The 26792-nt window shown below is 45.3% G+C and overlaps 2 protein-coding genes across 5 annotated transcripts in view; both read right to left on the reverse strand.

Annotated features, from left to right (window-relative positions):
* Positions 1-929: 929 nt before the first annotated feature.
* DDO (D-aspartate oxidase) lies at positions 930-18407 on the reverse strand. Of its 3 annotated transcripts, none has more exons than XM_054820564.1 (6): positions 18171-18407; positions 15452-15541; positions 12639-12842; positions 12337-12445; positions 11361-11537; positions 930-8977 (listed from the first exon to the last, which is right to left on the reverse strand). In XM_054820564.1, exons 3-6 carry the CDS (start codon positions 12808-12810, stop codon positions 8410-8412), a joined length of 1026 nt encoding a protein of 341 aa, XP_054676539.1. In that variant the 5' UTR covers positions 12811-12842; positions 15452-15541; positions 18171-18407; the 3' UTR covers positions 930-8409. The 3 variants fall into 3 exon arrangements, with proteins under 3 accessions (XP_054676539.1, XP_054676538.1, XP_054676537.1); XM_054820563.1 differs by having other exon boundaries at positions 15452-15544; XM_054820562.1 differs by lacking the exon at positions 15452-15541 and having other exon boundaries at positions 18171-18406.
* Positions 18408-23691: 5284 nt separating this feature from the next.
* The window catches only part of SLC22A16 (solute carrier family 22 member 16), a 34881-nt gene continuing 31780 nt past the window's right edge, over positions 23692-26792 (reverse strand). For both annotated transcript variants that reach the window (XM_054822385.1, XM_054822384.1), the window contains one exon: positions 23692-26048. In XM_054822385.1, coding sequence (XP_054678360.1) covers positions 25969-26048 — 80 coding nt within the window. In that variant the 3' untranslated portion in view covers positions 23692-25968. The remainder of the gene's footprint in view (positions 26049-26792) is intronic.

Raw genomic sequence — 26792 nt, forward strand, 5'->3', positions numbered from 1 at the left:
GATTCAAAGTGGAATAACCTCCTTAGCCGAGAGTTTGTATATAGGTTAGGTGTTACCGCAGGGGGCAATCCTTCCGGCATGTGTCTTCCCACAGCAGGTCTGCCTCCATCAGCCATGGGCATGGAAAGCAGAGGCCAGCCAGATTCTTTGAAGATGTGCTGGGAAGGACAAGGTGGGTTTGTGAAAATGCAGACATCACTCCAGGCGATGAACACTCAGCCAAGCTAATGCTTGTGGTTGTGCCCCAGCTCCTGTCTTGCTTGCAGGCTCCTTGTTAGGAGGAGATCCCTTTGCCAGAATGCATTGAATTTCTTCAGGAACAAGGTCGTTTCTCTGTACTCTGCCAGGAGGTAAAGCACAGGCTTCTGGAAGTGCAAAGACTCCTTGCAGAGCCTGTGTGGTGCCTGCAACTGTCCTGGTGGCAAGGCTGGAGGCAAAGCTGGTGGTTACAGAGTGAGGCCCTGCTCAATCCCCACGGTCCTGTCAGAGTAGCAGAGGTGACACAGAGCGAGCAGCACTGTCTCAGACAGCACTTAGCTCCCGCACGAGGCAAAGGAGAAGCAACTACTCTGAGCCGTAGCCAGGTCAATGCCTGAAGCCAGGCGAGCACAGGAACCTCCTGGCTGGAGCCCAGGGCACTGGCGCAGGCAGGGAGACACCCCAGCACCGGGACCTGCAGAGCAGCAGTTGGAAGAGGCAAATTTTCCCACTTTCTTACTCCTCCCACAGGCTTAAAGAAGATGATCACTGATGTGCAGTGACAGGAGCCTTTAGGAAACAAGGGCTTTTTGCTCAGTCTTTGTGGTGAAGTGCTCAGCCTTACACGGTGAAGACAAACAGTGGCAAGATTGCTCTCAGCAACCCAGACAAGAACATTTTAGTGCGTAATTATGGATGAGATGCAAGAGGACAAAAAAAGAGGGAAAACATCTGTTCGCATAGAGTTTATTGCCGTTCACTTAAGAGGCCCATTAAATGCCAGAAAAAGCTATTTATCCTTCTGTTTGAGGCAATTATCCTGCTGCAAATCTCTGTGGCAATTCGCCCCATGATTATTCCTGGAGTGCTGACACTGTGCAGATACGCTCACCGCACGGAAAAGATGCGGACCTTGCCCACCAAGGCTTACGGAGAGATTTTCAGAAGCACGGTAGCCAGTGCTTCTCAAGGTGTTTTAACGTATGCTTTGATTGTGCTTTCCTGCTGAACTGCTACAGAAGGAGATAACAGAACTGCTATAGAGTCACCTAGCTTTTTCAAAAACTCATTTGCAGCGAAATATTAAGCTATCATTAACCACTGTGGAGAAGCGGGTTGTTTCTTGGAGTCTTTTCCTGGACTTTAGGTGCCTCAGCCTCTTTCTTTCAAAAACCAAAAGCAGTTGCTTTATTCAAAGCACACCTAGAAGTGGGATTGCTCTTCTTGTAGCCACTGTCTCAGCAATGTGGGATGTGAGAAGCCCAAACCCAGTTCCTTGCATGCTCAAAGGAGACCAGCTGTCCCACTGACCAGGAGGCTGCTCGGCTCACCAAGCTGGGAGGTGTGTGGGGAGGAGACACTGCATCTCCTTGAATCCCAACCATGCGCTTGTTTGTTGAAGAGGAGAGCAAGCGTGAGGGTCCCTCCCTGGCATCCCCTGAGGGAAGGGTTGTTTTCCAGACCTTCACTTTAGCCAAAAAGTCAACTGGAGGTGCATATGCATGTCCTTCAGAAACACCTGCAGCTGACTCGGCTGCTTAATTCTCTAGTGATACAGAAAATAAACAAGCCTCCTGTTCCCTGTTTGGCTCATAAATGTAAGTATAGGCTTGGATATCAGCTGGTTGACTGAGACTTTGCAGAAGTTAAATGAAAAGGCAGCAGAGGTGACAGTCACAGGAACACAGCATGTGATGCACATGGTGCACACCTCTTATAATGTGAGAAATACATTGTCCCCATGGTAGGTAGTGGACATGAACAGAAAGGGAGGAAAGCAATGTGGGACAGTGCTCTCCTAGTGCTGGCTGCTGTCAGTGGTGTGAGACACTTTCAAAGGAGGAAAAACAAAACACAGGGAAAAGATTCTCTTGAAGCTTCTTTTACATTTGGAAATGCCATTTTTATGAAGTTGTTCACTTTCGGAAAAGTTTCTTTCCGCTTTCTTTTCTCCCCAGCTGCTCCCTTTCCTCAAAGGCTGAGTTTCGACTCATGTCCACTTTTCCTTCTCCAAAATATGTTACTTTGACTTCTTCATTGACAAAAACAGATGTGGGGGGAAAATTTCCAGAAAGAAAACAGACCATTTGGGATTATCCTTAAACCAGTGATAGTTTCTAATACCTGAGCACCCAAAGCAGTGTGTGGGCTCACCAGGAGCCAGGCCAGGCAGCAGGCTCATGGGCCAGGCTGCAGCCCCGCAGGGACACCCTGCGGCATGTCTAGCCCAGGCACAGCTCGAGGGGTTGGAGGACCCCAAGTCCCCACAACACGAGGAACCAAGGACGCTTGGCTACCCAGGATGGTGGTTTTCCCTCCAGCCTTGTGGTGGGGAAAAGCTCTGGGACATGCTGCTATAGCAACAGCTTTGTCTAGGATTATAATCCCTTATTTTTATTAACAGCAGCTTCTGGCGTGCTGCTACCTTCACGTTTCCATTTCCTCAATCTACTTTTTTTTTTAATCATTCCCCATGACATTTTACGGCCCTAAGTGATTCAAGACTATGTCTTAAGCCCTACTGCAGCGCTCAACTCCTCTAAGCCTTACAGGTATGTGGGAGCCCGACGGGCACCCACATTTCCACTGGGCTCAGCATCACCGCGTTTGCTCTTTGAGATGGGTTTCGTGCAGTAACTGCTTGATCCAACATCTCCCTCTGGTGGAAAATAGGGAATAAAGCAGGATAAAAGAAAGCCCCGTACAACATCATATACATGGATTTAAGATGTGAAAACAATACAAATCTCCATTCAGGCCATGATTTTCTCTCTAAGTACTACATTTATTCCAGATGAATTTGAATGTATCACACTGAAGTTGATCTAGAATGGTATTTGACTGGAAAAGAATTGTAATGAATAGTGAATGCCAATTTTCCTGTATTTTTTCAGAAATTTGGCAAATTTGTTTTAAATATAGGCAAAAGCCTATATTGAGACAATATGTCTTTATGGCTTTGTTTCTGCAAAGAAAATCAACAAAACTCCCTATTGCAAAAAACTATTATTTTGTGCTTGAGCTCTAAAATCCATCATATAGCCCATCTGCTGTCTGCAATCGCAAGGATTGATAGAAATGTCTCAAAATATAATCGTTCCCTTTCTATGCCATAATTATGCCTTTGAAGTTCCCTGTGAGTGTGACAGATCAGTTGCCATCTGCCAGGAGTGCCTATTTAATGTAGATCAGAAAGTGCGGGTAAGAAGGAAATAACTCAGGTACGGTCCGGTTAACTTTTGTCCAGCCACCCATGAGCTTAAGGAACAGCACAAGGATAAAATGCTTTGCACAGGTGATGGCTAAGTCTTTCTTTAAGTGTGTCTTTCATCAGCATGGAAAGTTGTGGAGGTTTAATGACCTTCCACTGTTAATCCATGTGAGTGTTTCCCTGGCACTTGCTCTGCATTTCCAGATGAAAGCTATGGAGCCGATGCAACAGCATGGACAGATTTAGGATCAAAATGGAGTTTTGCAAATTCCTCAGCTGCTGGCTCAGCTTCAGCTGGAGCTGGAGAGTTAACACAGGCCACATCTTCGCTTCAGCTCCTCTTGGGTGAGGAGCAGAAAATCAAGGATGGCTGATGAGATATTGCCAGAGACTGACACCCGAGGCTGGGCAGCCGAAGCAGGAAAGGACTCGTCTCAGCAGACTAGCTGCCCAAAAGCCAAGTGGTCAGTGTCAGCAAGCCCACTTGCAGCATTGAAACGTTGTGACTCCCCTTTGTGGGTAGGTCTATAGTTGGCACAGGGCAGCATCACTATGTATCTATGGATATATTTTAGAATATTTAAATTTTCCATGCCTAGGGAGAAAAATAATGGTGGGATGTGCAATTATTCTCAAAATATTAGAACATATTCTTGGCAAATTGAAAGTCTCTGGAACAAAAAGCTGAGGCTCCTGAGTAAGGATGCCTAGCCTATGTGTGGCATGACCTTAGCCGGGAAGAAAGCCTCTGCAAAAAAGAGTAAGATTTAAAAAGGAATTTCAAGCTAGAGACTGGAGGAAGTGAGCAGGCAGAGAGGAGCAGGGGGTTCATGATGGCATGTCCTTAAAGGTGCCACTTTGACATCTTTATAACCACAAGTAAGCAGGAAAAGGCAAGGCACAATCTGGACAAATAAAGCCCCTTTCAACAGGGCACAGGAGCTGGAGCAATCAGGCTGAATGTACACTTGTTTCTATTTGCTGTAAGTCTCAGAATAAGATGTGGGACTAAAATGCTTGATTTTTATATAAGGGTGTTAAAATATCAGAGACTTTCCAGAAGAAAGATCATTACTGGCTCATTGTAATAGCATGATAAGAATTACATGGGAAAGAACCGAAATAGATCCTGTCCAAACGAGGAAATGGAAAAGGACATGAACTCTGTCAAATTAAAAGCAGAAACAGAAAGGCAGACTAAAAAAGATTTTGAGGAAATAACTTGCTAATAGAGAAAAACCTTCCTCTACCCCAGCAGGAGCAAGGAGCATGCTGGAGGGTCTGCAGGTGACCGGGGCATGCAGCAAAGGAGTGGCAACGGAGTTTGAGAGAAAACAAGCCCTAACACAACAGCTAAACAGATTACTCGAGGCTGCGTTCAGCACAGAAAAGCTTAGTGAAATTCCCACGGCTGAGCCATTTGTTAAGGGGATAATGCAGAAAAGCTGCCTCAGATTGAAGGGCCATTAGATGACGGTTTAGAACAAATAGATGCAACGGGTAGTAACAAATTCACGAGGAGCAGATGTTACTCACTCATCGGTTTTTAAGGAACGCTAATGGGAAATTGTTGCACTGTTAAGGCTGGTGTATAACCCTTTACTTAAAACAGCCAAAGAAAAAAAAGAGGATGGCATGTGACACCACTTACTTTTAAGTGCTATGAGGGATCTGGAGAAATGCAAACCACTAAACCTGACACCTGTAGCAGGCAAACAGTAAAAGCCATGATAATAGAAGAGTAGCAAGGGCAGATACAGGCTAAGAGGGAAGAATCGGCAGAGCTTTGCAGTGAGGAGCTATGAAGCTGTGCTTCACCATCCTCTTACAGCTTCAGAGGAAAACAGTGAGGCTACAGACTAGAGCAATCCTCTTGGTATGATCTGCTCAGCTTCTGGAAGGCCTTTAATAACATCTGTCATCAAGGACTCATAAAGAAGCTAATCTGGCATGGGATAAGAGGGAAGATCCTCTCATGAGTCAGCAACTGCGTATAGGATAGAGGGACGAGGTAAGGATAAATCATCTGTTTTTCACAGTGAAGTCACCAATGACATCTTAGAGGGATCCGTAGTAGGGCCAGTGCTAATCCACACACCCATCAGTCAGGTGACAAATGGTGAAGAGGCTTGAACTGCTGGTGGTACCAGCTTATTCAAGGTAGTGAAATGCAAACTGCCTGCAAGGAGCTGCAAAAACTTCTCATGAGCCTGGGCAATGAAATGGCAGGTGAAACTCAGTGCTGGTAACAGCAGAGGAAAACACATGGCTGAGCTGGGAGGAAGACCCCCTCACTACCCAGTCTCAGCAATGGCCTCTGAACCACCTAGTACCATCCAGGACAGATATCTTGGAATTAGGTCGTTCTATTCAGATGTCAGTTAAAAGCTCATTAGTGACTATAAAGCAATTGATTATTGGAAATTATTAGGAATGGAACAGAGATGTCATCAATTAAATACCGGGTTCACCTCCTACCATGAGTACTGTGTGCTCGGGTCCCTCCATCTCAAAAAGGGTATGTTAGTGCGAGAACAGGTATAAAGGAAGACCAAAGATATGGGATGACTTTATGTGGGTTGCAGCTACATAAATCAAGATTCTTCAGGGTGGGAAAGAAGAGTCCGAGAGGAAGTATGGTACAGCTTTATAAATTCATGAAGGGTCATGGAGAATAACTAGTCACAGCTTCTCATAAGATGCAAGAAAGGGACATCAAATGATGTTTCCAGGTTCAAGACAAACACGAAGGCAAGAAGCTCTGCTCCTGGGCAAAGAAGTGACTCCCCTTATGGAACTTGTCATGAGATGTCAGGGACTACAGAAGCACCATACATGGTTTCAGAAGCAATCCAACAAATGCGTGGAAGATAAATCATCTGAGAGCCATGAAGGACTAACCTACCCCTCAGCTGAGGAAGCCCCAGGGCCAGGAATGCCTAGAAGTGGCCCTCTCCACTGCTAGAAGCTAGGACACCAGACTGATGGGCCTTGCTGTTGAACCTATTGTGACATTTTTATCAACCAGACAACTCTTAGAAGTAAACTAGAACAAACCCTGCCACCCTGCAGAGCAGAAGTGCACAATCAGATCTCTGGTTTCTCGTGGGGCTGTGAGCACACCATTAGCATTACTAGTGTTTCTTGCTCCAGGATCAGCTACAATGTTTGTTACTTTTTAAGATTAAAATCAAGATTAAGAAAAAATAGCCCACTCTCATGTTCTTTTTCCATGTATTTTTTGTGGTCTGTGTTAGCTGAGGACAAAGCTGCAGCTTGACAAGCCCTACGCCAACACTGCTGCCAAAACCAGCAGCTCTGCCCTCTCATACCGCTGGAAAGGACAAATGATGGGGAGGGAGTGCAAAATTAGCCTCCAGAGCTGAGGAGAAGAGGGCAAGACTGCTGAAGGCAGGGCTAGCTTAGGCTGATCCCAGGCGCTAATTGACCTTTTAATTTGATGAGGTTTCTTTTGACCACTGTCCCTTGTGAAGGATAACTGTCCTCATCCCCTCTGAGAACAGCAGGACTTGGCAGCCATGTCTGAACGTGGCCTTTCCTGGCCCTGTCAGGCCATCCCAAATGAAAGAAACCCTTTTGTTTATGAAAGGAAACACTACAAAAGTGACCTTTGCTCCATTATTAGAACTTTATTTTTCAGTTAATTTTAATCATGTGAATTCTTGAAGGATTTTAATTTATTTTGTAAGTATAAAAAACCTAGTCAAAAGTGGATGCTAACGCTCTTGAATGAGCCATTTAGGATCTAATGAGTGGTTTAATCACTAACAGTCAGACCTGTACTTTGACGGTAAGCTCTGATTTTGGGGAGTGACTATCTTCAGCCACATCAAAGGGCTTGAATTGCTGAGGGGAGTGTAAGGCCCAGCTCAGCCTCTGCCATGGGGTGAGGGTCTGGGCTCTGGTGGCTCAGCTTCCTCACGGCGGCAGAGGAGCTCGCTCACGTCCAGTTACAGACAAATTTGTCTTTACAGTGTTTATCTAGTCTTAAATGGCTCCTCTCTCCCTTATGAAACTGAAGCTGGTGTTAAGATCCTTGTTGGTTTGTCACCGATTTATCCATATCAGCTGTTGCAAGGAAAGCAGCTAGCACTGATGCAAAGTAGAAAAGAGATGTTTGCACTCCCAAGCCCACCCTGAAAAATCCTCTTCTGTGGAACACAGGCCATGTCAAATGCTGCTGTTGGGGGGCAAAAATCATCTGTGTCTGAGATTAAATTCTGAGGGGCTCAGAGGAAAAAAAAAAAGAGATTTGCAAACAAGTGTGAGAAAAGGTGCACAAAACTGTAGCTCATACAGGGCAACCTCCTCTTGCAGAAACTTAACACAAAGTTCCCTGAGGTGCAATATGAGCAAATGCGGTGATCAGTGTAACAGACCTGCTCTTAAAATCATGCTTGCCTGGTCACTGTGCATGACAGTGACCTGACATTGCTTTCTGTAAGAGCTGACCTGGAGCACTGTAATGCAGCACCGTACAGGGTTTTCTTTTCCTTGTAAACCACAAGGAAAATGGTAAAGTTTTTTAGCAAGATGGCAGGACCAAGGGCAATACTAGGTTTGATTTGGTACAAGAGGAGAGAACTAGTTTTTACTGAATCTGAACCTAGTGCATCCAATACCCTTTAGATGAAGATGAAGAAATGCCAAATTTATGTTATTGATATTATACTGCAGCAATCCGATCCCTGTTATGTGAAGAGTATCTACATATCTTGCCTTCTCCTTAACATGAGGCTAGGAGAAATGCCCAGGGCAGAAACAATGCCAGATGGAGAAGGACAGCTGGACTAATACTTGGATCAACCCATCATGACTTTCCAAGGTGGCAGCTGGAAGCTGGTGAGATACCGCTGAGCATCTGCAATGGCACAAGCTGTTGTCTTAGCGTCCTTCTATCTAGTAATGGAATGAAAGTCCAAAGCTCTTACCAGGATACAACATCAGCCTGTTGTAAATGGAAAAGGAGCCTCTGGGATTCAAAGCTTGGCCCTCGATAAGGAGCCTTGCAAAGCAGCAATGCACTCTCCTACCAGGCGAGCAGCCTCTTTGGCTGTGCCCCTGTGCATCGAAAAGCCACCTGCCCCATGCCCATAATTGTGGACCACTGGGAGCTTAAGTCCTCCTTGGCTCAAGACCTCTCTCTGCAGTCTCACGCACCGCCTGGATGGCCTCAGGCCCACCTTCACCTTGATATCCTGAGCTCCCCGCAATGAGGGCTCAAGGGAGCAGCATCTGTCAAAGATGTCTTTGGTAGTGCCAGGATTAGGGAAAAGACTCCAGCTCTCCTTTTCCCTGGTTCCCCCTAGGGTTACCCTGTGTATCCCTGGGTAGATGTAAGTTAAGCCATCTCCATCCCGGATGAAGTTTTTAACCCAAGGAGCATGAACCTTGAGTACTTGTCCCCTGACGGGGAAGAGCTCCTTATCCCCCACCAGCTGTTGGGCTCCAATGCCTGCGCAGTTGACGACAACGTTATATTCGCTGTGCAGCTCCCACAAGTCTGCAACTTTTCTGGTGTACATCTGGGCGCCAGTTGCTTTCAACCTGCAAAAAGACTCCGGAAGTGAGGCAGAAAAGAACCCCTTAAACCCTCATGTAATTATTATGCACATTAAGTAAATGAGCTAGATTGCCTTTAACATACCAATCAAAACCAAACAACAGATGGGACAAAAAGCAAAGAACGTGCCATGGGGTTTCTGTTTGTCTGATTTGGTCTTATCAAAGCTATTTTTTAGCTTGTTTGGGCTGGAAGAGATACAGCAAGTTGATTAATATTAAAGAAGGGTCTGGCATAAGACCCTAGACAGACAGAAAGGTCCTCATGGTCTCATTGATTCATTTCTATAACCGTACAAAGCTTTAACAGCTCAAGCAAGCTGAAAAATGTCAGATTTATTCAACTACTAGTGACTTCTACTAGTGACATTGCTATCATTCTACACCCCTTTTAATGTGCCTATTACGCACCGTTGCATTCATTCCCAATTCACCCCCCTGATACCAGGAGCCACTTAGTCATCTAGTGCCACGTGCGAAGCCCTGGGGTACCCAGGACGTCCCCGCAGGCCGGGCGGATGTGGCCTGGGACCCCCAGGAGACCCACACCCTTCTAGACCAGCAGCCAGGAGTCACCTGGGACAGCTCAGAGCACTATAAATCCATGTCTGCTCTTCAGTAAAATGCACCTCTTCTCGAGGTTCATCTTTGAGCTTGGTTTCAAGCCAATTTCCACCCTGAAGTTGCCTGGAGCTTGAAACCCTTCCCCTTGGAAAAACTGGTGTGAGATGGAGTCACTGCATGCTGTCAGCTGGATCCAGTTGCTGGGGGTCTTGTACAGGGGTTTTAGCAAGACTTGCTGATGCTCTGGGGACTGGGGTTTGGGTGCAGCAGGACAGTGAGGCTTGCTGGGAAGAAGAAGAGGGGACGTCTCATGCAGCAGCTCTGGCTGGGCAAATTGCTGGGAGGGCTCATAAGCATTGTAATTAGGACTCTGCCATCATGCTATAAAAATACACCAATAAAAAAACCTGCTGAAAACTCCTGAATTCAGGTAAGCAAGCAGGAAAAATTCCTGAAGTCCATTTTTGGACCAGCAAGGTGGGCACAAACACAATTTTCCTTGTGGATTGACAAGAACGGTCTATAAGTACTGCTCAGGTCACTAGGGGTTTGAGACTTAGTTACATGTTTAATATGCTCTCATTTCTCATCACCACAGAGAAGAGGAGCATAATCATCTTATTAGACTACATCCTTTGAGAAATAAGAAGGCAGGAATAAGGAGAAAGCAGAAATCACGTGGCAGATACCAAATGGGTTGAACATCTCAGTTGTGCTTCAGGAGAAATCTCTGATTCGGTTAGGCAATGAAACATGACAGCGCGTGTGCACCGAGGAGGCGGCACAGACCTCACGTGGTACTGGTACCACTGGAGTACTCCCAGCCTGCCTGGCTGCTAGAACAAGAAACGTTTTTTCACATTTTGCAGTGAGATGAAAGGCATCCAAGCAACCAGCTGAGCTGGCAATTTGTACCACGGTGTCGGTACATGTCTCTCTACTTAACCTCAAATCAGCTTGCAGCCTATTGCTTTCTCTCAAGTGTAGACAGCTATTTGCTCATTTTAGGGGTACTTAAATTGATTAAATGTACATCCCAGGTGGCAGAACCTTTTTAGTTCTGCATCCTGCCTCTCCTACGGTTCTCTGAAATCCACGTATTTTGGGGAAACTTGGAAATTTGGAAATTGCCCAATTTCCTAACTTTCATGTCAATCCAGGCATAAATTCTGAAGCCGCGACTTCTTGGAGTGAGTGCATCACCCATCTTATGCAGACAAATGTTTCCAAAAGGTTTGTTACAAGATGATACTATTTGACCATTTTTCACCTGACCAGATTAAGAAATTCCAGTTGTTGACCAAATTAGAGATGAATCAGTCCAGCTAATTCATAAGTGCAAAGTCTTCACAAATAAGACACCTTCCCAGACATGCGTACTCTCCCAGGGGTTGGATTTATCTTCGAGAACAGAGGGATATATTTGGGAAGTCTGGCAAATGAGGAGCACCTACACTTTTTCTTAGGACGGGAAAGGTTCCCAACGTACTTTCAAGGTCTGGCTGGCCAAGCGTGGCCCCTTTGGCCATGTTGGTCCTGTGCCAGAAGCGTTCCCACTCTAAGACCTGTACAGCCACAGTGCTAGAAAGTGGACATTGCATAGATGGGGCCTTTTACATTTTGGAAAGATTGGTTATTCATTCCTAGTGCTCCTCCCAAAGGAATAGCTTGCTGCATTTTCCCCAGTGAGAAACAGCCCTTTCCCAGTTTTGCTCAAAGCTAAGGCTCTCAAGGAGTCCCCAGCTCCCCCCAAGTCCCTCTGCCTGGGTTCCTCCCTGCATGCCCAGCTGGCAGCAAAACCAACCTTTTCTCCAGCCACAGCAGGTAGGGTGGACAGTCACATTTCAGTGTCATAAAGGCCTGACCAAACCGGTGCTGTGGAAACTTTCGGAGTTCTGCTTCAGACATCAGTCGAAATCCCAGGACGACGTCTGACCAGAAAGGTAACTCTTCCTTGGGAGCGTTTTTAAAGACCTGCCAGCTAAAAGGACACAGATAAAAAGCTGCAAAACATAGCTGCTATTGCTCCACGTCACGTGTCATGACAATCTTAGCACAAACCCAAGAACTCAGGAACATCCGGCTCATCAGTGCAGCTCTGCAAGGTTAAAAGCAATGGGAAAACATTGCTGCCTGCTACGGCAACACCCACCTTGGCAAACACGCGGAGGACTGCCACAGCCGAGCCTGAGGGTGACACACAGGGGGAACTAAACTGGAGAGAGTTCTTCCAGATATACTGTATGAACTTCTGTAGAAGTACAAAGTCCCCTCCCACAGTGTCCCCATCATGGCTGCGGCCACCCTGGCTGGACCTTCATGTAGGGCCACTTGCACACCTGATGATATTTTTTTGGGTAGCCATAAAGCTACAGAGTGCTTAGCCTCAACCTTCCCAAAAGGTGAATTTCTGTGTAGATCACGGGCAGCATAAAATACCCCCAACGCACAAACACTCCAATTGCATCCCTATACCTAGTTGCTGAAGCTGGAAGATCCTGCAGTCCCATGCCTATGAGGACCATCCCTGCTGCAAGCAACTGGTGGATGGCAGTATGGAAATTATTAAAAGACTTTTAGTGCAGGTCAGTCTTGAGTGGTTTCTCTGTGCACACGTATGCATGAATTTTGCTTGAAAATACATCCTTCCTGAGCAGCTGCAATGCAGTTTCTGGGGAATATGGTCATAAAAGCTACGCCAAGAATATGCCTGAACTCCATCAAGAAAAACCTCTATCTGTCTCAGCACACAGCACATGCATTCCAAAGGCTGTTCTTACCCAGAGACCAGGTGAATGCCAGCCTCTGATGCCTCGGCTGAGTTGCTGATGGCAAAAAGGTAAGCGAAGGTCTCTTTGAACCACTGCTTCTGCACGTGGATTGGTGTGCCTGCATGTAAACAAAACCAAACATGCAGAGAGGGAAAACACAAAGAAGAGTGTACAAGCCAGCACAAGGAGACGGGACAGAGGGGGAAGGCAGGGCATGGTACTTTTCTTCCTGAACCTCCGTGCATCACTGCACACCAGGGCACACAGGTGCGTGCGGTGCCATGGGCAATGCCATACTGGGTTGCACGCACCTGGGTAGGTGTGAGGGATGAGCATCCCGGCTGCAACGTCGCTCGTTGTGTTGGGGCTGAACTGGTCTGAAAGGATGGTCACGGAGCAGCTGGGGCAAGTCTCCGTGATGCACAGTGCTGTGGACAGGCCGATGACTCCTGCGCCAACCACTGCGACCTTGGGTGCCGCCATCTCCAGGGTGCAGAGCCAGAGGAGAGAGGCACCTATGTGCATTTGGAAATAAAGTAACCTGTGTCATCAATATCTCTGCTGGACACCCTCGTCAGGCTATAAACTATGCACACAAGACGTAACATAACCCCCTGGGACAGCTAATTTATGACTAACTGCCACACACAGAGAACCAAGACTGAGGTGAGTATTAAAAAAATCACCAGCCTTTGGTATGACGACTAATTTTTGACAAGTGTTTCAACAGCCACTACCCCAGCCTCAGCACAGGAGCAAAGGGCATGAGAGCGACCTCAGACAGCACTAGTGTTCAGGCTGTAGCAATCTGGGGCAAGGCTGTTTCAATAAAACCCGAGGGAATGAGGCACCCACCAAATTTTCCATCATCTCAGGGGCAAAAGTGCCTTTGGAGCTCTGGGGGAATTGGCTTTTAGGCACCATGAACAAAAAGGTTGTTTGAACAGCAATGAGGTCTGTCACTGCCTGGGCAGCAGAAGCAAATCACATGGGAGGCAAATTGGTTTGGCAGAGCAAAAGGTCCAGCGCATTGTGGAAGATGTTTTTCTTAACATGCAGGGCTCCCCCTCTGACCCTGAGGACTGGGTTACCTGCTTAGCTCTGTCCTAGAAAACATGAATTTTAGCTATGAAATGCAACAGTTTCACAGGCTACAGCCTGGCTGTTTATATTCCCACAGCCTTTTAATACTTCGAGGGGAACAGACTTTTTAATAGGGCCTGTAGTGACAGGACAAGGGGTAATAGTGTTAAACTAAGAGAGGGTGGATTCAGACTAGAGATAAGGAAGAAATGTTTTACAATGAAACACTGGAACAGGTTGCCCAGAGAGGCTGTAGATGCCCCATCCCTGGAAATATTCAAGGTCAGGTTGGAAGGGCTCTGATCTAGTTGAAGATGTCCCTGCTCATTGCAGGGGGGTTGGACTAGATGGTCTTTGGAGGTCCTTTCCAACTCAACCCGTTCTATGATTCTATGACTCCAAAAATTGTTTGGGCTGTGATGCCCAGGCTGGGAGAAGCATGGGAAGAGAAGCCACCTGTATCCTGGGGAATTTTGTGCCCCTAGTGACCAAAGTCCTCCAACCCATCCCTCCCTAGCTGGTGCTCCTCAGCCCCTGTACCTGCCAGCATGACCTGCTGCTGCAGACAGGTTTGGGAGCATCCAAGGCTGCCACTCTCCCAGCAGCATGCAGTGGTCCCCAGGAGCCAGCCAGTCTCGCTGCCCCATAAACCTGTATATTTGCCCTTCTCTGCCTTGCTTTATAACCTGCTTTGGGTCCTGGAGCAGCTCCGCTCCACTCCTCAGCATCCTGAACTGTTGATGGGTACTCCTGGAGGTGCAGTGACTCTATTTTCCCTTGTCTAGCCACGTTTCAGAGCTCGAGACCTTCCCTGGTGAGTGGCACACGGCTCCTGGTTGATAATCACCTGGCTGCCCATGCCAGCAAGGTGCCAGCCTGTGCGCCCGGCCACAGCCAGCTAACAGGTTTCACATTGGCGGAGGCATGAAGCACCACTGAACCATGCAACTCAGTGCGCACTCCAAACTCCCCAAAGCCAGGAACTAATGGGCCCAAAAGAGACTGAGCAATCTCAGAGGTGATAAATTCATCAGTGGCTTGGAAACAGGTGTGTTGGGGTTCAGGCACTCCTTTGAGGGGTTACTGCCAGAAGCTGAGCAGGGAGTTAGGGGGAAAATCTCCTTTGCCTATGGCTCTTAAGTTTTCCTGGAGTATTTACCAATATTTACTCTTGGAGAGGATGCTGACTGATATGGACCTTTAGCTCCCTTACAGTCTTGCTTTCTCCTACAGGACTCGCTCTTCCTTGACTGTAGAAATCCAGCCTCACTAATTGCTTTCTGGGAACCTTTTCTGGAAACCAGTGCCTGCAGTTACAAGGATGGGCTGATTTCCCATCTTCCTGTGGCTTTTGGCATCTTTGATGTAAGTTTAGGCAAGACAGACTGTGTGGGATTATGATAGGTCAGGTTTATTTATGAGATCCTTGCTCATAACTCTTCACACAGCTTCTCACTTACCCCTGAGGTTTTACTACTTAAAATTTGACATCCCTACTATGTAGGAAGGGAGAAATGACCAGGCACTGTTGCTTTTCATTGCATACATTCTACATCGCAGCCAAGGGTTGTTACAACCCCTCTTCCTCTCAGTGCGACGCTTAAGTTTACTCCTGTTAATTATTACATCTTCTTTGACAAGCTGACTGTAAAAGTGCCCACACAGCAGGGAAAGAGGACCCAGTGAAGGGGTAAAGATGAACCCTGAACCAGAACCGCTGGCCTGCATCACTGCCACCCACAAACCCAATCTGAAAAAATGCTGATTTGAACAAAAGCTGCACCCCTCAGCTCTACCATCGCCCCGGGCTGCCTCTGCCACCTGCACCAGGAATGCCTCCGGAGGGTCAGAGCATGGACAGCGTATGCTTCCCTACCAGTCTCCAGAATATTTTGCACTAGTAATTGTTATTTTAAAAAAAAGCCACAGAAAAGAAAAAAAAAAGAGTAACAAGGAATTGGGGAGTTTTAATAATAGTGAAATTACTTTTGTTAGGACAACTGGTTCGGAGAAAGGTCTCTAAACACTTTTATCAACAAACCTTCTTGCTCAGCACTGGCAGCTATGGAAATCACGTGTGAGTGTCAGCACGCCCAGTGAGCCTCCCAGCAGTCCCTGGATGACCACAGTCCTGCTGAAACATATGCGACGGGTACATTATGCATCTGCCAGAGATCTGCTTTCAGTTGCCCCTCACTGCTCTTGTTCGCTGAAACCCTTGGACTGTGATGGAGATTGAATTTCCTGACTGACCTCCCTGCTGCCGGGGACGAAAGGGGAGCTGCGGCTCGGTGGAGGTTCAAGTTTCACAAATCTTCCCAACTCGGATGGGATTTTTGCAGACAAGCCGATTCAATATCAACTGATCCCAAAGTTGCAAAAGCCAGCAAGGGCGGGAAGGGGCTGCTGGCGATGCTGGAGCCTGCGGGAACGGCTCAGGCGGCCATGACAGGCACCCATCAAACGCTGCTTTTCTAGCACTTACTGCTGCAGTCCAGGAGCACATCAAGCCTGAATGTGCTAATGTGCCGAAAATTAACTGGGTGCAAAGCAGAGGCTACTCTAAGCTTGTATGAGCAAGCCCAGCTCAGGCTTTGCAGAGCCACTGACCCGGCTACGAGTGCAAGACTCACCTGCGGCTCTGCCCTGGCAGCGCAGCCTGCCTCAGCAGGGAGCCCTGCACCTTGCTGGGAGGGCACAGGAGGAGAAACTATTTTTAGCTGATGTGGCAGGCCAGCTTAGTGCCAGCGGAGGTGACACTTCACATTCACTGCCTTCTCTGAGGGTTTTGCAAAAACCAGCATTTAAAAGGCAAATCAGTTGCAATAACTGGTGGAGAGGGAGGAGAAGGGTGTCAGGTACTGTTTAGTTCCTTGCCCTTTCTTGGTGTCAGAAGAATGGGACAGAAGCCAGATGAAGCCACCTGGAGTTGTAATTCCCCAGCAAAGCGCATGAAGTGGGCTTCGTGCCCCTGCCACCCTCCTGTTCCTCCCAGAACAGAACAAATTATTTTTCAAAATATTGCAATGTTTTGTGATGTGACTCAATCTTCCAACTCCAGCAGCTGAGGAGACAATGTCAGCTTCATGTGACGCAAGGGAGTCCTTATTCTTTCTTGCCTCACATAGCTGTGTATCCCCACTGAGTGCCGCAAACCTTCAGCCTTCACATCATTCTAGCAGTGGGCAATGTGATCAATATGGATAAATACGCTGGTCCTCAGCACACATACATGCACTCACACACAGAGGAACACACGCATCCACTGCCAGCTGCAGCCTCTTGGCCCACGGTCCCTCCAGGCTGCTCCTCAGGCTGCAACGGGCCCTGGGAAAGTGGCATCCCTCAGCTGGAAGAGCTGCACGAACACTATTGCTTTGGCATCGTTGCGTCACAGGCATGGCCCCTCGCCCTACCCCTTTTGCCTGTGGCCCAACTCCATCTGCGTGCCTCCCCGGCAGGCTGGCTGCTCTCCGTGTGTGTCGCAACTCGGCTGACCTGCCAAACTAAGTGTGTTTACACACCCAAGTGAACAGCCGAGAAAGTCCAGCTGAACTGTTGACCAGAAAATGGATGTAACTGAAGAAAACCAAAACCTGTTACATTTGAAGTCCTGTGCGTTTTTTTAAACTAACCCTCACCATACAGAAGTTCTGAAACATTTTTTTGGATTACCTGAAGCCTGTGGTACCAGGGAGCAAAGGCTCCAGGCTTTCTGAACTGCTGGAGGGGCTCCTCGTCCACCTGTGCCCACCATCCCCATCTGTGCCTGACGTGAAACGCTTTCTCCCTTCCTTTTTTTGCAGACTACTCTTTTGTTTATTCATTTCCCCAGTTTACAAGCACCCTTGGTTTTGCTTCCCTTCACCTGACCCCAGAGAGGGCTTTTGCCAAGCTCTTTGCTAAAAGTAGTTACAGACGCTGATGAAGCTCAATCTGTTCCCGGGGGTTTGCTGAGGAGGGGCTCCTGATTTTGGCCTTTTGAGTCTGACCTGGTCCCTCTTCTGTCATTTGGGCTGCTCTGTGAGAAGGACATTGGGGAGCTGCCACAGGAGGAAGGTGAGGATGCTCTCTTTTCACCGACCAAGGGATGCTCGAGCCTCCTTGGGACCTCCTCAGCCTCTCTGCTGGGTGCACCTACAGCACCACTGCCAGAAAGCAGGTGTCTCTGAGCCACCGTCACAGAGACCATAGGCTACCAGGGAGGCCACAGCTCCTTTTTCAGGTAGCTGTTTGCATATGCATGCACAGGCAATACCTCCTAAAGCAGCATAGGTTATACAGAGGCTATAAGCTACCAACAGTAGTAACCTCCACCAGCAGCACCTACATGATGAGCTTTTCTCCAAAACCGGGGAGGTTTGCGCTGCCCATTCCCGAGGGGCCGGGGGTTGTTGCGCCCATTGCCTCTCTGTGTGGGGAGAGGAGGGAAGCAGGAAGGAGCTGAGGTTTAGCACGCAGCAGGGATCTTGCAACCCTGCCAAACTGTGGCTCGCTGCTCACGCCAGAACCAGCCGTGACGGCCGGTGCACTTTTACTGAGCGGACGCTTCTATGTGTGGCCTAAACCTCTGCCCGCCTGAGCTTAAGGAGCAGCTTTGTGCCCGGCGGAAGGTCCCTGGGGCAGCGCCAGGTCCCTGCGCAGCCCCTGCGGGCGCTTTCCCCGGCCCTCGGCAGCGAAAGGGCTCCATCACCTAACATTTCCCCCTTCGACTGGAAGTACGGTATGACAAAAAACCAAGCGGGGAGAGAAGGCAATACCTGGTGAGGAGGAGGCTCCCGCTCCTGCCTGGAAGAGGTCGCCCTCCCGGAGAACGCGGGGAAGGGGCGCGGCAGAGGCCGGAGCGCGTTGCCGGGGGGGGCACACCGGGGGGCTGCCGGCAGCTCCCCCTCCCCGAGGCCGCTCCCCGAGCGCCCGGCTCCGCGTCCCTCCGCAGCTGAAGGCGTTTGTGCTCGGGCAAAGGCCGCCTCCGGCGCTGGCACCTCTCCCGGGAGAGCCCGGCAGCCGCGCGTTGGCGCTGCCCGACCCGAGTCCTTCGCCGCCTGCCAACTTTTTTCCTTGACCGGTGCGCTCCAGAGCAGGCTCATGGGGCCCGCTCTCCCGAGCAGAATATGTTGTCTTTTTTTCTTTTCTTACAAGCAATTAATTATGTTCTGAATGTTTCTGAAGTTGCCTTAAGATTGCCATGGTGCTTGAGCAGTCGTGCTGGCAGTCAGGATGGCAATAGTGCAGCGTGTCCTGCTCACTTCAGTCATCACAGGTCGATGAAGAACGAGTCCCTGCTAAACTGCAAATGCCTGACGAGCACAACCAGGCAGGACTGTTTGAATTAACCCTTTTTGGCGGAAAAACACAAGTTTATCGAAAACAAACCTGTCTGCAGGATCACTAGGATGAATTTGTATACCAGTGTTTCTTGGCTCCAGGGCATTTGCCACTTGCAGGACACACTGGCTAATATTTGACTGCCAGAGCATTCATCCCTGAATACAGTAACAGTGACCACGCGACCACCTGTTCTCACCTCCCAGTCTAGCTGTGTTCTTAAGGGGTAAAACTAAAGCTGTGATATATTACACATATGTAATCACTGACCTTTTCAGATGCATAATTTTTAGGGGTTTTTTCCTTTAACAGTGAAAGGAACAAGGAATAATTCTGCCAAAGTTATAGTATAGCTTGACTTTTCTGAATGTTTTGAGAAGATATGAAAACAGGGTATTGAATAAGACAGGGAAGGCATCAGAAGAATGAAGTAGGCTTGATTCTTTAGAAATGCGATTGTTGATAGGCTTGGTGTATTGATTGTAAAGCATACAGTATTTTAAGTAACTGCAGGATATCTGCAATAGTTTTGGAGAGGAGCCTTTGAGATATAGAAATCTGTCCTCCTTCAAATAAAATCAGAGGTCACAGTGCCAGCTAAGATTAAAATTTCTCCTCCCAAAATTCTACGTCTCATTGCTTATAACTTTGCCAGATTTCAACAATTCGGATTGAAATTTTCTGTGTCTGCTGTTTATGCAAGGCCGAATGTTTCAGGGAATTCCCAGTGTGTCTTTTCCTGAGAATAAGATTCAGGAAATGCATGCTGGCTTGTGACACCAACTCTTAGTGTAATTTCCTTGAGAAACTCTTCCTCCTCCAAGGGCTAAAGTATTTTGAAAGGGTGAATACACTGTGCTTTGCCATATTTTAGGATGAAGGAAGAGCTTGTTTGTCATCTCTTTCTATGTAATGTAGATGTGTGACTTCCCATCACAAATGTTTGTTTATCCATGCAGGCATCTATAAGGCAAATAAGTTTCAACTCTTTAGTGCTGCCATTGTTTTTCTTACCTTTGCTGTTCCCTAAAATGAACAGCAGAATATAGAACATAGAATATAGAAGTGTTTCCCTTTACTTTAGCATTCCCTTTGCTTTGTGTACTCTCTTGAAAAGAGCAGTAATGACAAACAGCAGTGACCTCTGTGAACACAGCAGTACTGACCTGTTTCTGGTCTTATGAATGACATGGATGACTTCTCTGCCACTTCTTTAAACAGTTCAAAGATCAAGTCAAGCATCAATGTCCATGGCAAGTTATCATTTCAGCGAGGAGGTTAAGCTGCTCCCATTTTACTGTTTTCCTATGTTATTTACTTACTTCTGGGGGGATTCTCTCAATATGAGGAAGAAACCGGCAATGCTGACATTCCTCTTGAAAAGCTTTGTGAAAATATTTACTCAGGGATTGCCCATTTATCCCTGGTCCTTTTGCTGTGTTCCTGATCACCTCAGTCAAAACTGCTTGTCATTCTCATCACTGGCAATGAGACGGTGGGGAGCATCTTCACAAGGATCGCCCCTTGGCGCTGTTTTTTTCTTATCCCTGTGCAAGTCAATTTGTCTCCACACAAAACATTATGAGGCAACGTTATAACTAGATGCCTGTGAGCACCTCTCACCTGCAACAAACACCTGAGCAGCATCCAAGCCTCTGTGTGTTAGGCAGGAATGCAGAGAGAGAAGACTTGATTTGTCACTAAATGAGATATTCCCCCATTACTTCTGATTATTCAGAAACCTCGGATAGAAATTTCTTCAAAAGAGCTGGTTTTGTGTACAAATCCCTCTGCAATCATTTAAATATATCAGTCCTATTAAAAAAAGGACACTTCCCCATTTGAGGTATATACTTTTTAGGTTTGATTTTTCTCAGGTTAATTGAACTCAGTGCTATTGAAATTAATACCAGAGATGACTCAAATTTCTCACTTTTAGCAAACAAATAGTTGAACAGGCTTTTGGTGAGTTGGTCTTAATGTTTTTCATCTCCTGTATAACATTTATTGTAAAAAAAAAAATTCACTATGGTTACCTTCAGGGGGGGAAGGACCTGGCAAGGACATATGAAGCCATTAAAACATGAACAATAAAGCCAAATGATGGATATAACTTGATCAGAAAACATAAGATTAATAAAATATGCATGGAAAATTGAGTAATTTGCACCAATTAGAGATTTGAGGGAAGTGGAAAATAAATAGGTTCCTGAGAAGGGCTAAGAGGACAAATCACAAAGAACAGGGCCATAGATAGCTGTAATTCTCATTTTCTTTGCACTGTCTGCCCACTCCAATTCCTGCATGAGGAAGTTACAGTTAGTTTTCACATCCACTGAACAGCAACTGGATACAAGTTATATTGTTTTGTCGTTCCTATAGTCACTGCTCTCTTTTTTTTGATCAGTTCATACCCATTCTACAATATCTGCAGCTATTTTTGTCACCACTGAATTTGTCCAAAGGAATACTGCCCCAGCCAGCTTATACAAATAAAGGCAAAAAAAAATCATATTATTCCTGCAAACGCAAAACATGTCACATTTTTAATGCACATTTTGTCATAGTCACCACCCAACACATTACCCAAACCTCAGTTTACACCTGCAAACAGGAAAAATACACACACGTGATAATTGCCAGCCTAAACCATGGGAGCTCTGTGGAACACCAAAGCACCAGCCCAGCTCCAGCCCAGCTCCTGCAAGGGAGCATGTACCAAACCAAGAGCTGGTGATAGGAGTTCATTAAATTACATGAAGGTGTAAAGATTAAATAACGTGTTTGACCTTAGTCTTGCATAAAATTGCAGGTAATAAATACACATTAAAAAAAAAGTTAACATCTATTGTACTAAACCCACATATCCTAGGCAAACAAACTCCTTCCCATGAGTACATACTTCCCCCATGTTACCCAAATGCACACTCCACCTGGTACAGAATCTTGTACAAAATTATTAGGTTACCAGTACTTAGATGTACTCTAACCATTCTTCATGAGAGATTTAACAATGCAGATAACTGCTCAACTGCATTTACTAGAATTTTTCCCAATAAAACAAACTTTTTTCTTTTTTCAGCACTCATTTTTTCTTTTTTTCTTTTTTCTTTTTTTTTTTTTTAAATCTTTGAGTTTAATTTCTCCCCTATGAATCTGTTGTGGGATTCAGACAAGCATCTTTAAGACATGCTTGTATAAGGGTACAGGATGAATCCAGACCTTCCTTTTTGCAACCACAAATTCCCTTCTGGCATCATGCCTCCATGGCACAAGCAATCTTGCATTCCGTAAGCCCTTGCGAAAGGCACTCACAGGCCTTGCATGTTGCTGAGCCCAATGCTACAGAGGCTTCCTAAATGACTGCATGTAAGGAGTTGGTAAAAATAAGCTGGGACAGATAGAGGAGAATGCCAGATTCCTCCATCCCAGAACTGGGATGTCAGACCATATTCTGTTTCCTCACAGCCATTGCACAAAAGCCCTCAGCCTTCAGGCAGGATTCGCTCCTTTGTTCAGACATTCAGGGTACCACCCAAAGCATTTGACACTGAGCGCACATAGTTTGGATAGGTTTTTTTTTTTTTCCTACATAGGTGTTTAAACTATAGAAATTTGCACAAAGAAATTGAAGTCAGTTATTATAGTAGAAAATACATCTGTTTTAAAATATAGATTCAAAATATCAAACACATTTACTTACTATTTTTTCTCAGTTATCATTAAAGTAATGATAATTGCTCTCATTCCTATATTTAACCCAGAAAGTATGTCCTTAACAAACTGCAAGACTGTCTAATAAAATATTATATCAATGCACTTGACTATGATACATTTGTCATTGTGCAATAGTGACCAGCAATTAAGACAGATAAAAATTCTAATCCAGTGTTTCATAAAACCATTGTGTAACTCCAGAGACATTGATCAGCACAATAAATTTGCAGTAAGATAGAGATGACAAATACAAACAAAAGAACTTAAGATACTATTTCAGATAAGAAACTATGAAAAGGAATTCTTTTTATGAGCAACGAGAGGAAAATATGGCCCACAGGAACAGAAGCATTTGTTCTCAAACTCAGTGCTCGCTTGAGAGAGATTTAGATAATCTATGAATATTTAAGAGAAAGAAATCAATTCACCCTGTCTATGCTACGTTTATAATGTATGACTAGCGTTAAACTTATTTTTGTCCATATGGAAAAACCAAGCAAACAGAAATGCCAGAGACACATAGACACATGCTATTTCCTTTTTTATAGTAATACCCTTCCTCAGGTTAAAGAATAGGACACCCCAAGGCATCCTCTAAGCTATCCTCTAAGCTTCTGTGAAAAGGTGTACCTGTAGATCAATAAACTTTTTATTTCCAGGGAAAAAAGTAACATCATTAGTTCAGGGAAATTCAGGTCTTGCTTCAATCAAAGACCAAATACCAACTGACTTCAGTGACAGAAGGAACTGGCTTTCAGGGTTAAAAGCCATGAAGCTATGTTGTGTTTTAGAATCATCATCAAGTTTTAACCTGGAAGGATTGCTCACTATCATTGTGCATTTAAGTTTGTTTGTTTGTTTGGGTTTTTTTGGGTTGTTGTTGTTTACCTTATGTATACCAATCACAGATGACCAGATCCTGAATCCCTCAAGTCAAAGGAGCACATAACATGCATTGACTGTTCTTAGCAGGGTAACACCCAAATCAGTTATTTGGCAAGTAAGGAAGTAGAAAAAAATAATTTTAATTGTTCTTTAGTACCTTGTTAGAAATAGACTGTACTGTCCCCAGCACTCAAGACTGAGTTTAAGATAAGACCTGGTACTAATAAAAGAGAGAGTATCAGTGTGAAAGAACCCCAAAATAATGCAATTACTTGGAGCTCTGGTAGGTGGGGGGTGGGGGTTGTGATGGCAGACAGTACCAGTTTAATTCCTTGTTAGGTGTACTGCATGACATTTTATTTTTTTAGTATGGTTAACCCCCTGTTTAAGGCAGGGCATGCGACATTTGGCAACAGATCTTGCAGATAAGGAGAGTTGTTCTGCTCTGGGAAGTGGAAGGGGATCTGAAAGCAGTGGAAGAATACCAGGTCTGCTTTTCAGCAAAATAAAAAGCCACAGCATGTGAGTAATCCTATCTTCAGTCATCAAAGTATGTACTCAAGTCGTTCTCTGAATAATGATGGGATTACTCATGCGGGTAAGGTTAAGCACAAGCTTTTGCTGAACTAATATATCTCTGCAAATACTGGAACACCCACAGAATTGAAGGGAGCATAAAGATCCCTTTCACACAGAAACTCCCTGAACCTAAAACTCCCAATTTTTGCTTGGCTTTGAAGCATGTTAGTCCTCATATAGGGTATGATTTTGCCCTAATACCAGGACCAAAATGCTACTTGACACTCTAGGACAGTGCAATGAAGAAAAAAATCTTTTATAAGGGTATGTAAACCATTATTCTGGTTTCAGAAGTCATTGAAACTAATAGGATTGTGCAGATAGAATTGAAAAATGTGACCGTTAAACTCTACAGTATATAGAATATTTATCTACAGTAATATAGATGTCTTATTTGGGGGTACATGGCAAAGAAGTAAACAATGGAAGACTTGTTTTGATGACATCATAACCAGCTAGCATGAGAGCAGGTGCCTAAGATGAGGAGAATTCTGATTTCAAACCAGGGATGGCAGGGTTCACACAGCCCAGGCAAGAGAGGGCTGTCTGAACCCCAACACACAGAAGTTTCATGTGCTGCCACCAACGGTGGCCGAGAGAAGAGGATACAGATCCTCAGGCAAGGAAGAAACCCCCAGGTCTGAAGGTAGACTGAAAAAGGTGAGGTGGGACAGAAGCCATAAAACTAGCAGGCAGAATGATGTATTCCTATCTATCAGTTTTCTGTGGTCCACAGTCATAAGGCACCATCACTGCACCAGCAAGTAAGTGTCGATGCACATCTGAGGTGTAACAACAGTGGGACATTTGCAGACACTTTGACTAAAACTACTACAGTAACTGGTAACTCTTCTATTGGTCAGTGTCCTCCAGCTACCATTTTTAAAATTATCTTTCTCTCACTGATTTTGTGTGGTATAAGGAAAAAGAAGCTACACTCAGCTGGTCTATGAGAAAAATGGCGTGTAGATATTGTGTCTGCTAACTTAAGTCCACCTCTGTGCAGAGAGCCTGAGTAAGACCCATTTGCCACTTATTCTGCTCCACTGAGGACTGAGAAGACCTTCACGGAGGCGTTTGGCAAAGTTGCTGGTGTAGCTCTTGAAAGTTATGAAGAATCTGATGCTAGATCTGAGCTGAAATTAGTGAGAAGGGGAGCACTGAAATAACGGTCTGGAATGAATATGACTTTCAAAGGCATCAGACATTTTAGTTTTACCTAAACTAGAGCTTACTAAGCCAGCAGTAGATCCAGTGAACAATTTTTTCTAAACCACTAATAAAAATACATTTGCCATTCAACAGAATGAATAGTACACAAACTATTTGCACATTTTGCAAACTTAGTATTATTTTTTCAGTCAGAAGCTGTTCCACAGAATACTTTCCTTTGTTAGCAATGGCACCTTTTCTAGTAGAAAATTTGGGGGGAAAAAAAAGGAATAAATTAGTTAGACTTTGAAATTATTGATATGACTTGATGCAATGTTAAGGTTTCTCTCTTGAATTATAACTGAGTTTACCGTGTTTTGAAGTCTCAAGCCTGTAACTGTCAGCTGCAACAGGATGAGAGTGGACAGGGCACTTTGTAGTTTAAAATCGAACTGCAGAAAACGTGAAGCAAGGAATTGGCATATTTTTTACATATGTGTAATCAGGTAGGTTCCAACATTTAGAATAGTCATTCCGACTGGTCACAGCAAGTCTGATAGGTTTTCTAAAGGATCTCAAAATCCTATCAAATTTTCTGCAGTACCTCAGTCATGTGGATAAGCTTTTATATACTTGCTCTGTTGAAAAGGCAAAACTGGATACAAATTAAAAGGCACAGATATTGTAGAACAGTCACATTTCTTGAATAAAAATATCTTATAAATTATATAAAGATTAAAATTGGGAACAGCCATTTTGCTGTTGCTTTATTTCTCAGTGCGGGCTCTTTCTTGACCAAACATCTCTATCTTCTCTAATGTCACACCACTGTGTGCTGGAGGAATCTTTCCTGAACAGCTTTTCTTGTTTCTTCCCATTTCTGTAGCTTCCACCAAAGTATTAGTCAATGGTTTTCCCAGTGTTTCTGGAAGCATTATTGTTAATACTCCACTCAGAAGAGCCATGATTCCAACAAGCAACTAGAAGAAATAAACAGTAGCTGTAAAGGTAGAAATGTCTTTCAAGTTATGCATATCTTTGCTCTTGCTTGAAAGTACATTTAAAATAAAGCACAAGGAAATGTAACGTAAAGCAAAGATCATAAGTCTTAAATGTTGACTGTATAAAAGATCTGCCTTTTTTTGTTGCATAAATGAAAGATTATGCAGCAGAATTAATGAAGAGCAAGTGAAGCGTTTTGTTCCATGAGGGATCACTACAGTGCAAGCAGGAATAATTCTTGAGAAAAAAATACATCTATCTTCATTAGGTATTTCTACTATCAGGTATGTATTTAAGAACTGATTCTAGGATTGCATACATTTTTACATGCATGTTTATAGAGCTACAATTTCCCTGTCACTTGTAATCTCAGTTTGTACTCTAGCTCCTGAACATATTCCTCTGTACCTGTGTGCCTGTTCCCCCCGCACACAGCCAGATCAGGATTTCTCAGTATGGATTGTTGTTGGCCTGGAGCTACAGAAGTGCACGTCCCTGCTCAGGAGAGCACCTCAGCAGATAATGAATCTAGATCTCAACAGGAATACTTTACTAAACTGCAGTTTCAAAGATCTGTAAGAGGTGCAGGCATCTACTGACATTTGCACTGGGATCACATCTAGAATTTGTCCATAGCGTACAGAGTTCCGTAACGACAGCTTACTTCAGCACAAGTGGTGCAAGGATCGGGATCATGTGGGGTGGATGCAGAAGCACACACA

The sequence above is a fragment of the Grus americana genome, chromosome 3 (assembly GCF_028858705.1).
Source record: "Grus americana isolate bGruAme1 chromosome 3, bGruAme1.mat, whole genome shotgun sequence".
NCBI classification, from domain to species: domain Eukaryota; kingdom Metazoa; phylum Chordata; class Aves; order Gruiformes; family Gruidae; genus Grus; species Grus americana.

What these genes read in the sequence shown, in the direction of transcription:
- DDO (XM_054820564.1), bottom strand. Translation starts at nt 12,810, where the DNA reads ATGGCGGCACCCAAGGTCGCAGTGGTTGGCGCAGGAGTCATCGGCCTG. An exon ending in CATCCCTCACACCTACCCAG is followed by an intron (nt 12,446 to 12,638) that starts GTGCGTGCAACC and finishes GTTTACATGCAG; the next exon opens with GCACACCAATCCACGTGCAG. An exon ending in CTGCTGTGGCTGGAGAAAAG is followed by an intron (nt 8,978 to 11,360) that starts GTTGGTTTTGCT and finishes GTCTTTTTGCAG; the next exon opens with GTTGAAAGCAACTGGCGCCC.